General features: G+C 44.7%; 2 protein-coding genes across 2 annotated transcripts in view; one reads left to right on the forward strand and one right to left on the reverse strand.

Moving 5' to 3' along the window:
* Positions 1-6525, reverse strand: part of LOC104080550 (24-hydroxycholesterol 7-alpha-hydroxylase) — a 24388-nt gene extending 17863 nt beyond the window's left edge. Inside the window, exon 1 of the mRNA XM_009582970.1 lies at positions 6349-6525. Within this exon, the coding sequence (XP_009581265.1) occupies positions 6349-6525 (177 nt within the window). The remainder of the gene's footprint in view (positions 1-6348) is intronic.
* Positions 6526-9824: 3299 nt separating this feature from the next.
* Positions 9825-12530, forward strand: SLC25A27 (solute carrier family 25, member 27). The gene is made up of 3 exons (XM_009582971.1): positions 9825-9927; positions 11486-11677; positions 12442-12530. Exons 1-3 carry the CDS (start codon positions 9825-9827, stop codon positions 12528-12530), a joined length of 384 nt encoding a protein of 127 aa, XP_009581266.1.
* Positions 12531-13577: the final 1047 nt, after the last annotated feature.

Genomic DNA, 13577 nt, shown 5'->3' on the forward strand with positions numbered 1-13577 from the left:
TTCCCTTTCCCTTCCCCTTTCCCTTTCCCTTTCCCTTTCCCTTTCCTTTCCCTTTCCCTTCCCTTTCCCTTTCCCTTTCCCTTTCCCTTTCCCTTTCCCTTTCCCTTCCCTTTCCCTTTCCCTTTCCTTTTTTAAAGGTTCTGCTAATATCAACCATTTCTTTCTTATACAGTTGTTTAAAGATTAATATCAAAATAGCTAACAAGCTTTGAGCAGAATAGATGGAGTTTGTTGGGACTTATATTCAGGGAAGGTTTTTGTTGCCATAAATCATTCTTTTGTTTTCCCTTAATCTAATATCCTAGAGCCCTCTCAAAACTTTCAGCAATAAGTATTAGCTTCTGAATTCCTACGTCATGAAAAAGATCACTGGTATTTGTAGATACTCTAAACTAGCAAACAAATGTGCAATATATACTGGCTGTCAGATTTAGGCATAAAAAATCAAAATTAGGAGATGAAGCATCTTTAGCATCTTTTTCTTAGTCAAGGCAATTTCTGCTCACAGGCAAAAGCCTTGGAGCATTTACATTTATGCACACCACCTTCTTTTGGCAAAGTTATTGTACATATGGAAAGGTTTGGGCTTTCGTAAAGTCTCTAGACACATTAAGGAACTTGATTTTCTTTTCCAGGTTACACTGCTGACAAGGGTGAGAAAAAGTTTTCTGTTGATCTGTTCGGAGTACTGAAAAGCCTTGAATCCACCTTGCTCACACGGTTTATGCCATTGACTTCAACCATTTCTTTTGTTGTCTGTGTCTGTATTGTAAAGCCTGCTTCATCAAAAGCTCTTTGAAGCCAAGGAAAAGATTCCTCTTGACATCAGTTGAATTTTGATTGTGTCCTTCAACTGTAAATTATTAAAGAAAGAATGACTGTTTAAACTCTCTGGGTGATAATAAATAAAATATTGTTTTAATAATAGCTAAATTGCTAAGGTTGCTTTTTTTTATGGATAACAGCATGTCCTCATCATCAGGCTGGATAAAAATCAGTGAATTTGTACTGTGTTTGGTTTTGAATTAGATTTTTTAAATTTTAAATTAACATTAAAATGTACTTAAACTAATTTTAAAATAAAATTAAATTTGAACTAATAGCAACCTGCAATAACACTTAATTATTCAATTAAGGTCGCACTCAATTAAAGATCCGAACACTTTATTTTAGATTATTACCTGTGAGCAAGATGCCTACGCTCCCATTATAGACAATAGAGTCTATGCAGTCAGGGAAGCCTAAAAACCAATTAATCTGACCAGCTACTACACACCTCTATTTTTGACGGTGAGCTGAACTGCCCTTAGACTCCACTGATAGGACTGACTACGTGTCCACTGACCATCAGTAAAGCTTGGGCGTCTTGCTTACCTGTAAATACCTACACAAACAATTTGGTTTTGAATCTCATCCAATTTCCTGCAATCTCTTTAGAATAATTAAAATTAAACCAATATTAAGCAAAATTGAAATTTAAAAAGCTCCATAAAGGACCTCCAGAACAAGTCAGCTTCATTGAACAGCACAGTGATGGTGGATATTCAAAGACACATCTTTCAGAAAGCAGAATTTTGTGTCCAAACAGGAAATTACAAACAAATATGATATCTGATAAATTAAATGTAAAATTAAAATAGTAAAGAAGGACTTAAACAAGTGCTAGGTGATAAATACTTCAATTCAAAACTCTAGAGGGATTAAAATACGAAGTTGCAGAACCACCTACCGTGATCTGTTAAATCACCCTCAGCAACAGGAGGATGGACAGGCAAACGTGGTGCCTTTCTAAAGGACTCCTGAAGGAGGACCTGGGAAGCCTCAAAGAGTCATTCCAGTACTCAGCAAATTTTTACAAGCGTTATTAAAGATCAGGATTAGTAGTGGATAAATAGAATGTACCGAAGAAGAGCCCAATACAGCTTTTAGGAAGACATAAGGATGTGTGGCCTAAAACATATTCCTAATTCATTCCTCAAAAGAAGGAATTAAAAGTTTACTCATGATCTGGAGTCATTTGGGAGTCTAAACTATGAGGAGACCTAGAAACATCACAGAAGTAGAAGGCCTAGAAGAATCACATTCTGAAATGACTCCAAGATCTATTATACAAGTGCTAATAATTAATTTAGAGCTCTCATCTTGCTAGGAAAGGAGCAGAGAAAGAACAGCAAACATCTAAACCCCTCCTGTGCCCATATCTTCAATTTAATGTGTGTCTCTACCCGTTCCATCTCAGCAGGATATACTGAGCTAGAAAAGGCAAAGGGATGCACAGCCAGCATGAATGAAAGTTTCAAAAAAAGGAGACTAGGTGGACTTAGATCCCAGGAAAGGTGAAAAGAGAATAATTATTCCCAGTTTCTCATAATGTAAAAGCGAATGGGCACCTGTTAGAAGCTAGCTGGTTTAACACCAGACAGAATATTTTCTTCACATGGTTCATGGTTAAATTATGGATTAATTGCTGCGGGATGCTGTGAAACCAAAATTATACACAGGGTAACAAAAGAGATGAGGTTATCATAGTCAGATCATCTGAATGCAAATTCTAGCCTAGGAAGTCCTCAACTGTTGACGACCAGAAGCTGGGAAGAAAAAGCAGAAGGTGGTGTACTCTCACCTGGGTGTGCTCCTTACACTCTGTTACTGAGCATCTACTAATAGCTGCTGTTTGAGACAGACACCTGAATAAACAGGCTTTTCATCTGTCCCAGTATAATTATGCTGATGTTCTAATGTAATAAAATCAGCGACGGAACAAGCTGCCAAGCAGTTCTGCATTTTACCATCGTTGTGTTACGGGCAGGTACCAACGAAGCGTGGGCATTGCCTGCCAACACTGCGCCCCAGTTTACTGAAACAGTGTTTAAGGAGATCTGATGACATACGGAGATATAGAAAGCAAAATAAAAATCCTCTTAGGACTTAGGCCCTATGAAGCTGCTTTCACTCATGAAAGCTCTGGTTTTTCCAAAGACTGGGAAACACCGCACAAAACAGCAGTGCCATGATGAGAGGCAGATCTGAGCCGACATGAAAGTAACACTCCAGAGAAATAAAAACTTCAGAAGGATGTTCTCCAAAATCCCAAAGGAAGGAAATCAGGGAAACAGCCATTTTTCCCAGGGGCGCTGCGGGGCAGGGAGCAACCACTCTCGGCTGAGACAGCCGCAGTTGTGTCAAGACTCGTGTTGGGAGCGAGGTGCACGGGGCTGGTTTCTCTCCCTTGGCACGCACACACACGAGTTCAATGCCACGTCCCCTCTCTGTCTCAGGGACTTTAGCAGTTTGGTCTTTTGTGCGTGGGACCAGGGGTCACAGACCATTAGCTGTGGACACTGTCTTCAGAAATGCTCCACCAGAAGCCTTATTCTCTTCTCCAGCCCGTTTCCCCTCATGCAGGGATGCATGTCCCTTGCCGTGTCACCCAGCGAGCCATCCCTCACGCAACCACAGACAGAGAATAAGGCTGAGAGGCACCTAGCTGAGTCCTGAGACATGGCACCATGCCCCAAACACAATCAACACACTGAGAGTGATGTGTGTATCCACAGTTCCATACAACAGTGCAGAACAATCTCAGGGGTTTTGCTGAACTTTTCTTGTTAGATTAATTAGCAAACTGATGAGAAGCATTTGAAATTCCTTAATTAACTCTTACCATGTGCGCCAGGCAAAGTGGGGAACCGCATCCGTTGAACCCCTCATTAAGCAGCTCTACCTGTATTTTATGTTGCACGGTTACCCACCCTGCCCATCCCAGACTGCCTGCAAAACCGCTTTAACTAGCCAGGCAGCTTTAGGAGGAAGAGGTGATATCTTTTATTAGACCAGAGATTAAATATTTTATTAGAACCGGGGATCTTTCTTTTCTTAGACCCACTGATGACACAAGGGAAAAACCAGACAATTCTTCCAGCCCACGTCTTCTTCTGTACGAGGAAAACAGAAGCAGCGAACTTCAAGCCAAGTGCAGGCTGGAAGCAGTGGAAGTCTGGTGTGTTACTCCAGGGCTTGAGAGAAAAAGCGGTGAGGAATATACACAAAAGGAACAACAATAAGAAAGCTAACCCCTTAAGAAAGAAAAATAAATGAGTGTCACTTTGACTGAAGGATTAATCCGGGGAGGAATTTTCTAATTGCGAAAGTCTCCCCTGAAGGTAATGACCCTACGGAGCTGAAGAGTTTTCACGCTGCCTAGAGCCTGTTTCTGCACTAACTTTTACAAGGGCAGCTTGTTCGTACTAAGGGCAGTTAACCCTGTTCTGGCAATATTAAGGAGTTTGGAATCGCTGCAGATGTATTTTGCAACCCTTGTAATGCCTGTTAACGACCCCCTTTGGCAGCAGCACCTGTTTTAGTTGGCTGTACTGTGCTACAGCGTCTATTCCTTTAAAAGGGGGCAGGCAGAAAAAGCCTTATCTTTCCTGGCCTCAGCACATCGTGCTGGTGTGGGAGATGGGAAGGGAGGGAGACGTGCCGGGGGTGTTTAAGGCAGGCAGCCAGCCTGGGGTGACGGATGGGAAGGTCCCTCTTGGCCCAGGGGGACCGCAGGGAGAGGTCACAAGTCACAAGGACGCCGAGTTGCTGGACTAAGAAAAAAGTCAAAGGAAAGGTCGTATCTGCAAACACACAGTAAAAGGGAGATATGTAAGAAAGCCTTCCCTTTCTGCTTTGCCTTCTTTTGAGTTTCCTCCCATTGAAAATGTTTCTGTCCCAACAAAACCTGGGGTTTATAAAGTTCTTCAGGTGTTTCTGGTGTGTTCAGGTATGTCAGCAGCTGCCATAGCACCAACAGAGTCTCCAGACAAATGAACATCAAAATTAATGGACCCAGAGCCACTACTTTTGCATTTGTACTTCAATACATTCTTTAATATGTAAAAACTTTGCTCATTCAATCTGTGAATGAACCACCAAAAAGGACTCTGCTGTCAGGTTTGTTTTAAAATTTCGTCTAAGGGACTTTGCTAAAAGCTTCCTGGGAAAAAAGGCAACTAAAGCAAGCTTAAGTCACGGTGAAACATCTGTCCCCAAAAGGGACTGCACTGGAAAGGACAGCTTGGCAGGCTGCTTTAATCTGGTTGCCACCAGGATACGTTTTCAATAGGACAAGGAGGTTCCTTAACAGCCTCGTATCAGAAGAGTCAAAGAAATACTATGATTCGTTTTTTGAAGTGAGGCTTGATCAGTTTATTTAAAGGACTATATGGCATGGTTTCTGAAACAGTAGGAGAATGGATTGGAATGAGTTTTTTTCCAGTCCTACATTTCTGCCCTGAGATAAATGAACAAATAACTGATCACGCTATGCATAGAGAAAAGACATAGTAATATGAGGTTAAAGCCGGCCTGTTAAGCTCAACGAGGCCAAGGAACTCCAGATCACACGCATGGGCTTACTCTATGGAACACCCAATGAGCTTTAATACAAGACAGACAGCTCTTGATGTTCGTACACCTCATACTTCAGCTGACAATACTTGAACCTCTGCTTTCATTTAACACCACGAGTTTTTAACAACCATGGCTGCAAAGAAGTACTTACTAACAGTAAGTTAAATCTAACAGTTCAAAATGAGAAAGCAAATTTTAAACATCCACTATTTATTAGTTTTTTTTTTTTCAAATTTCAGGATGTTACAGTGGTTTCATTTGTAGCTAGTTTTTGCAAGTAGTGGGCTGTGCGATCCTTCAGTATTGAACACTTGAGGCTGACTATATTGCAGTAGCAGGTGAGATCATCACTGAATGAAAATGGGAAACTGGGTTTTATGTCAGTTAGTATTAGCTGCCTAGAAATCAAGCATCTAATCTAAATTAATCATTTAGGCTCTCTCTATCAGACAGACACAGAGAAAGAAAGGCATGTCCAGGGGATAAATCTTCACACCCATCTTTGGTAAGGTTTTTAGGATGGAAAAAGTTGCCTGCCAAGCATGCCTATGTCTCTCTTGAATGTTGAGGGACACCAGCTGGTACTCAGAAATCTCACTTAACTTTAGGCACGCAAATAATTAGTCTCCTGGTCTCTCAGTGCCTGGCACAGGACTTTCCACATTATCTGAAACCAAGATACCAAACGTACCCAGACTGCAAAAGCAAAACAACAGAGGTGCTGGGTCCAAAGAGGATGATCACAGCACAGAGATCATGCCTGGATCGGATCCCCAACTTAGGAACGTTACTGGTACAAAGCCAGTCCTAAACGCAAAATGTTCCTGACGTTATAAAACATGACAGGAAAGAGGCAAACTTAATGCAGAAGTTTCTCCTCGCCTTTCCCCTTGCAGGCAGCCACCCTAAGCACGCACCCACGAGCAGGCATGCCGCCACAGCCATTACCTTGCTTCTAGCTTGCTCTATAAACTCCAGAGGAGCTTTCCCGAATTGAAACGCAGCTCCAAACCAAGGGATCCAGCTCCTGATGCAAGGAGGGGAGCTCGGGTTTCTCAGCTGAAACAAAACAGCCTTGACAATAAGAAGTCCCAGGATTGCTGCCAAGAGGAGAGCAAGAGCCATTTTGCCTCTTCGCTGCCTGCTGCAGCAGCTGCTCCGCCTACCGCAGCAGCCGGCATGGCCGCGCTGGCCAGGATTACCCCAGTCAATGAATAGGGCCGCTTTTATCAGTCTTGCCAGCTGATCACTGCCATGGAGACAAGATGTCAAAGCATCAAGCAGCCCAGGGGACAAGCCCTTTTTTTTTGGAAAAGGCAGAGCTCTGGGACAAGGACCAACTCCACTGCTTGCAAAACTTAGATGTTGCTGTGACAAATCCTTGAACTTTGCACCCGTTGCTGGAAGCCTACCCAAGCAGCCAGGGACACAGCCAGGGACACTGTGGCAAAGCAGTGCGTTGCTTTCTTCAGTTAAAAAAATTATTTTTTGGCAATATCAAGATTACGAAGCGGAGAGGCTGTGATTTGCAGACATTTAGCTTTCAGCAAGGCAGATGGCAAGAAACTTCTGCAGGCATCACCTGAAGCAGTAAGCCTTATGGAGGGTATCTCTCACCTGTCTGAGCTCATCTCATTAAAGGCTAGATGTGTGTCCAGTGTCTGAGGAGCAGGGAAAGGCTTTGGAGGTTGAACTGACAATTCAAAACCTGCTGGTGGCCCCTATAATATCACTGCAATGTCAGACAGAAGACAAGAGGTCAGACTGGTTTCTTTGCGTGTGTGGAAGTGGCACACCAAAATTATGTACAGAATTCATTAAGTATAAAAAAAACTAGGAAGTGCTCTCGCAGCCTAGCCCCACACACCCTCAGCAAGTTTGAAGACAATACAAAACCTGCTTTTATTTTATCCATTAAATTCTTTCTTGTCCTACAAAGGGGTAAAGTGATAAGAGAGCTAAAGGCCTTGTAATGTTGGAGTATATTTTCATTATATACACAGCCTGAATAGTGAGTTTAAAGTGATCTATGTATACAAGCCCTCAACCTTCTGTGAAGACATTCATTAAAGGCTTTTGTGTTTGTTTTGGACATTTTTTTTGTTTGTTTAGCTTCTGCTTCTGGGGCACGATTTGGTAAAGGACACGAGACGCTACTGAAAGGCACTATCGTGAGGAGGACACAACCAGTACGATGGTGCGATAGTCACTAACAAGCTTTCCTCAGACTAGGTCCTAGTCCTGGACCTGGGTAATACTTAATGGTCTTTCCAATGTAAACTAACAGTCACCACTGATGGAAGCAGGTGAGAGGACTGGAGCAGTTTGGCTGCCTTCCTCCAGCAGCACACAGCCCTCCCTGACTCTGCTGCTGTGTTTCCTTTGCCTATGAAGTCCACACTCCCTCCCTGCATATGCAGCCTTTGATCAAACTGGCTTTGGACAGAAGCCAGAAAATGCTGTCTCACTGAAAACTGAAATAGATAAATAGGAAGGGTCCTCTCTGCTGGAGCTGTCTCCCTCGGGATTTGGGGATATATGAACTCCAGCTGTTTGATGGACCTCCGTGCGCACTGGCCCTTCTCTGCTCCACAAATCAGAGAGGTGTCCACGCAAGCATCCATCTCCAGGTCAGGCTCATTTCAAAGATCCTGTGGGAAGAGAAAATTCTTCCTCAGCGCTATCCCCAAATCAGTCTGGTTTAAAAAAGAACTTACTTCTTCAGACTAAAAATGACCATGGAGAGCTGCTCTCTCCATAGGACGCCGCTATGTTTATTTTAAGGGGGGATCTAGTTGTTGTTTTCCACCCCCTAAAGCATGGTTATAGAGAAGGCAGAGTGAGACTGTCCCCAGAGGTGTACATCTAAGGGATGAGAGGCAATGGACATAGGATGCAACGTGGGAAATTCTGACTGAATATAAGGAAAAAATGTTAACAAAGCGGTTAAGCACCTGAGCAGGCTGTGGCTGTGAAATCCCCATCCTTGGAGGTTTTCAGAAGGTGACCAAACAAGACCCTGGGCAACCTGATGTAACTCTGAAGCTATCCCTGCTCTGAGCAAAGGATTGTACTAGATGACCTATAGAGGTCCTCTCCAACCTAAATTACAAATCGATGATATACAGGCTGATATATAGTGGCACAAGCTGACCCAAGCCCAGAGAATAGCTACGGAGGGAGGCACAAAAGTGCCAACAGCAGATTGCATAAACTGTTCTAGAATAAGGCTCTGAACCACTCGTACCCTCGGGGCAGCCAGGCATGTTTGCATTTAATTGCAATATGCCTTCTTCCCATTTTAATCAGGGTTTTGTTGGTAGTTTGTTTTATCACTGTATCAATTCTAATGAATTCTAACCCAAAGAAGGATCCAATTTAATACCAATTACTGGTGACTGACAAGATAAATTCGCCTGACTTTAGCTGAATATTTCACCTACAATGCTCCCTTCATTTGTCTGAATCGTTGCAACCGGGACCACGTACCAAAATGTTAGTCAGTCAGACAGGGGTGTGGAGGGGGTGTTCTGGGATAAATTTCTGTGACCTAAACAATCCTCAAATCCTCAGCGTGAGGATTAGTGATTAACGGCTAATGATTAACTTAGTGATTCAGCTGAGCCTTAATAACAAATGAAAAGCTTCTCTTGAACAGCTCATGCCTTACCCTTTTTTTAACGATGAGAACCTAAATATGCCTACATTAATTTAAGAGAAATTAGGACTGGCACACAATTAACAGGGCTTCAGCATTCAGCCAGGAAAAGCTTTAAACTTTTCATATATGGGGCTTTGGGCAGAGATCGGCTTCTGTCTTCCTAGGTTTGCATGCCCCTTGCTCAAACTGCACTGCTCTGTGCCTAATCCCCAGGAGACGTGAATTGCTGCAAGCACTCCAGCACTCTAGCACTCCAGCTCGGCATGTAGCTGTTGCTAATGCAGCTTTTGTTAAACCAGATCCAGATCAATTCATCCGCCTTGGATGTTTGACACGGGGATGCAAGTCTGGGGCTCCTGAGGCACTGCTGTCAATGACAGCACCCCATAAAGCAAACAGCCCCCAGACGTGTTCTCATAATCCTGAGGTCTCATTATTGATATATCTTTTTAATGTAGATAACGGGCAAAATTGTGCGTGTGACTGTACCTGCACTGCCGGTTTCCTGGCAGAGGGTAGTGTTGGTGACAGACTACATTTCCCAGGAGCCTGTTGTGGAGGGGTCTCTTGTGTCACTGCACAAGGACCTTGCAGCTCTGCAGGAGGCACTTGGGCTGCTGCAGTTCCTGGTGCTGGCGCTGGAGAAACATGACCTTCAGCAATTTGTCTCTTAAACGACCCAGAACAGAGCTGAGCTAGGGTCTGCTTTTGCTCCAGACCCTCGCAGGGTGGCTGGTTAGCCTTGTTTCATGTTAGACGCTAGATGTCACCTGCAGAAGAAGAGAAGAGCTTACCTCTCCCAGAGAGATGGCCCCGAGCCAGCAAATTCGCTCTGTCAGCCTGTGCAGCGGCTGTGGCAGAACTAGGTACAACTCACCATGATTTTCCGAGAGGGAAGGGGGTCAAAATTTACTTACGGGGGGCAGGGGGAACTTCAGTCCCCGGATGCCTCATTCCTCGGTGTTCGCTCCGGCTTTTCCACTCCAGCAAATCTGTTCGTTCCACTCTGCTCGTCGTGACTTTTCAATAATTTAAGCCTTGCAAGTGTTTTATGCCACCTGACTGTGGCTGGAGGGAGGGTTTTTTCAGGTTGAAATCTTTGCCTCCGAGACCGAAGGGCTGCAGTCATTAACACAGCGCAGTTGTGACTAATTTAAGCTTTGCGCTTGCTGGGTTTCTGGAAAAAGACTAAAGAAGCAGGATGATCTGTTGCCTAAGTAGCAAGGGGCTGAGTTCTTCAGGAATTTGCTTTACATGGTTAATGTGGGTTAATCAAAGAAAAATCGAATCTCATGTTTCTGGTTACAGTGGAGATATCTGTAAAAATGGAGATAGTGAACTGCTTGCTGAAATGCAGGAAAGCAGCACCGTGGCATCTGCGTAGCACTACTTTGTGATCACTAACTTATTTGGAATGTTTCTCAGCATATTCTATATAGTTTCAACAAGCTCTTACAGGCAAATCTGTTGTATTGCTCTAATGATTTGTAACTTCCCAATCTTTGCTAATCTTTAAACATGAATACCAAACGTAATGCACAAATAGACTGTAAATCTGCTGAGGCCTTGAGCGGTGACTACATTCCCCTAGTACCTCCGAGTCCTGCTCTGGAAGGACCCTGTAGCCTGGTGTGTCGCAGAGGTATTGAACCAAAGACAACCCCTGCTCCTGGGCACTCACCGCCTGAGACAGGCTGGGAAGGTCCATCCATCACCCTGTGAGACACTCCTGGCCTGGAACTGAAATTAGGGGCAGAAAATATGTACCCATACTGTCTCAGGAGCAGCCCTGGGAAGCTGAGATTGAGTTGGACTACCGTCCCTGCCCACCAGTTATTTCAGTGAGAGAAGTAACAGGCTAAACATGATTTTTGTGTCTGCATCAGAAAAGCAGCATGTTTTAGGGTGGTTCGGAGGGTAGATGCTCACCTGCATGTGTGTCTGCATCACGATGGCCACTGTGGGGTTGTTCCTGACTGTAACGTGTGCTGCCACTATGCTGGGCAGAATTGGAGAGGCCACACGCTCGATAAGAGATTTTACTGATCTTTGTTCAGGGGAGTAACTGGAACAGCATTTTTAATCCAGAGTCTCTTGGAAAGCACATGTATTGCTTTGTAACAAAGCAATTGTAACAAATCTGCAAAAAGAAATAAGGGAGAAAGACTTGGTGTTTGCTGGGAATGTATTTTGCTTACTCATGCCCAGAACCACTTTTAACAGATCTGGACGTGAATCTCCTGTTCTCCACGAATTGCCTGCACCCCCATTGGGTACGGTCCCCGCTGCCTGCTGGTGCTTTGGTGCTTGCAGAGCCCCCTTGGCCGCCTGACGGGGGGGATTGTGGCACAGATGTTACCAGCGTGGCAGGTCTCCCCGCAGCTGCACCCGCAGTCACGTTTGTTCCCTGCTCTTTCTCGTCAGTGACATTTCCCCTGGATCTCACGAAAACTCGACTGCAGGTCCAAGGTGAAGCTGCCGTTCATCGCAATGGAGCTGCCGCCGGCCGGGCGGTCCCTTATCGTGGCATGCTGCGCACCGCAGCTGGCATCGTGCAGGAGGAGGGCTTACGAAAGCTCTGGCAAGGAGCCACGCCGGCCATCTACCGCCACATAGGTGATTATCTGCTCATGATAGGACAAGTTTGGCTCCTACCTTCTGTGGCCAACAGCCTTTTGGAGTGAGCTTGCCGTATGTTCTTGTACTTTAAACATATCTGTGAGGACTTCTTCAGCTTACCCTGCAATCCCACTTCGAAATATATGGGATTCTGGTTCAATCCCTTCTCTTTCCTCTCTTCCCCAATCCTTCACAGCCTTATTCTGGCTTCTGGGAAAACAAACTATAATTTCCCTGTAGTCTTTGCAGGAAGGTCTTCAGCACAAGCAAGCACTCAGTCCTCACAACAATAAATATCTTTTGTTTGAGGGGAGTGGGGACGGGCTGGGAAAAAAAGATAAGGTTGCAAGTGCTAGAATGAAGAAATGCAGCAGTGGTTTGGCCACAGGTAACAGCTTTCTGTGTTTTATTTGGAAATATGGTGACAGCAACAAACCTCAAAAGCACTTGTGGGAGGTTTTGTTCTTGGCACCAGCTGAGAGGGAAGCAATGCGGTCACATCTCCTTAGTGTGTGGGCATAAGCCGTGCTGCCTCCTGGCTCAGCCAGAGAGATTCTCTGATGCTAAAAAGTTCTGGCTCTAGCATTGCTACCAGGCAGCCCCCTCGCTTTCCCCATTTTGATCATAAATGTGAGAGCAGTGACCAGCTGACCCAGGCAAGCTCTGGCGTGTTTTACAACCAATCTCTTGATTTCTCTATCACAGCGTGACCTCCAGAAATGACAGACCCAAGAATCGTCTCCTGCTTTTGTTTTCCACAGTGTACTCTGGCGTTCGAATGGTGGCATACGAACACCTCCGTGACTCCGTGCTTGGCAGGTCTGAGGATGAAAGCTTTCCTTTCTGGTAATGCTGCCTATTTATGCTTTTGCCTGTTTGGGGATTGTCCTTATTGTAGGAGTCCTGCAGCCCTAAAAGCTGTCTTTTCCTCATGGCTCACCTACCCTAAAGAGGGTAAAGTTGGGGTTTAAACACTGATACAGACTTTCTAATTTTAGTTTCAGGGCAGTATATTTTCATTCAGCTGGGAACAGGACTAAGAAATATTGAAGTAAGTTTCTCAGAGGCTTAACTAGGACCATGACCTCCTCTAATAAGGATACTCTACTAAAGAGATGGAGAAACATGATAAACCGCATCAATAGGAGCAGCTGTCCTGGGATGGCAGCAATTAGCCTGGATGAGAGTGGAGGCAGGGCAGCTTTACCATGACTCAAGGTCTGTGATGTAGTGGCAGCTCTTTTATTTCCGTGTGGGCCGGGGGATGGTGGGAAGTGCAAGTGAGTCGTGGCTGACCATACAGCTGCTTTGACGGCTGTTGGAGAAGCCGTGAGCTATTGCACAAACCTGACACCAGCGTGAGTAACCGTGACTAATCCTACAGCTGCCTAGGTAATGCAAACCAGAGGTTCAGCTGAGCCAAGCTGGACTTGCAGCTTGTGCCCTGCTCAGCTCCGCGGTCACCCGAGAGCTCGATGAGGGTGAGGACACATTTCCAAAGGTATGATGGACATGTCAGATCTCCTCTGGAGCTTTGCAGAAAAGAAGCGAGGGGTGGTACATCTCAGATTTCCAGCTGCTGGAGGGATGGGTCCCGTCACGTGTTGTCCAGCAGCAGTATGGCAACGCTTTGCTGTTTTGCTGCTTGCTGTACTGCCTGGGTAAGAAATTATTATGCCATTGGATTATTAATGGGTAGCATAAGAATAGGCAGGATTGCTGATTCTGGTGGTGTATTTTAGCCCAAAAGATGGAAATTCCCTGGCTAGTGAAGAGGCAGATTGTGAAGAAAAAGACACTATTTTGCTCCTGTGTGTATGACAGATGTCAACCTAAGTTAAATATGTGCATCCTTCCCGAGGAGACAAATGATCATAGAATCACAGAATCATAGAAT

The sequence above is a fragment of the Fulmarus glacialis genome, unplaced genomic scaffold (assembly GCF_000690835.1).
Source record: "Fulmarus glacialis isolate BGI_N327 unplaced genomic scaffold, ASM69083v1 scaffold34288, whole genome shotgun sequence".
NCBI classification, from domain to species: domain Eukaryota; kingdom Metazoa; phylum Chordata; class Aves; order Procellariiformes; family Procellariidae; genus Fulmarus; species Fulmarus glacialis.

Bases quoted from the DNA above. Each gene is read 5' to 3' on its own strand.
- SLC25A27 (XM_009582971.1), top strand. From the start codon at position 9,825: ATGTCACCTGCAGAAGAAGAGAAGAGCTTACCTCTCCCAGAGAGATGG. The intron at 9,928-11,485 runs GTACAACTCACC...CTTTCTCGTCAG, and splicing joins AGCGGCTGTGGCAGAACTAG to TGACATTTCCCCTGGATCTC. The intron at 11,678-12,441 runs GTGATTATCTGC...TGTTTTCCACAG, and splicing joins GGCCATCTACCGCCACATAG to TGTACTCTGGCGTTCGAATG.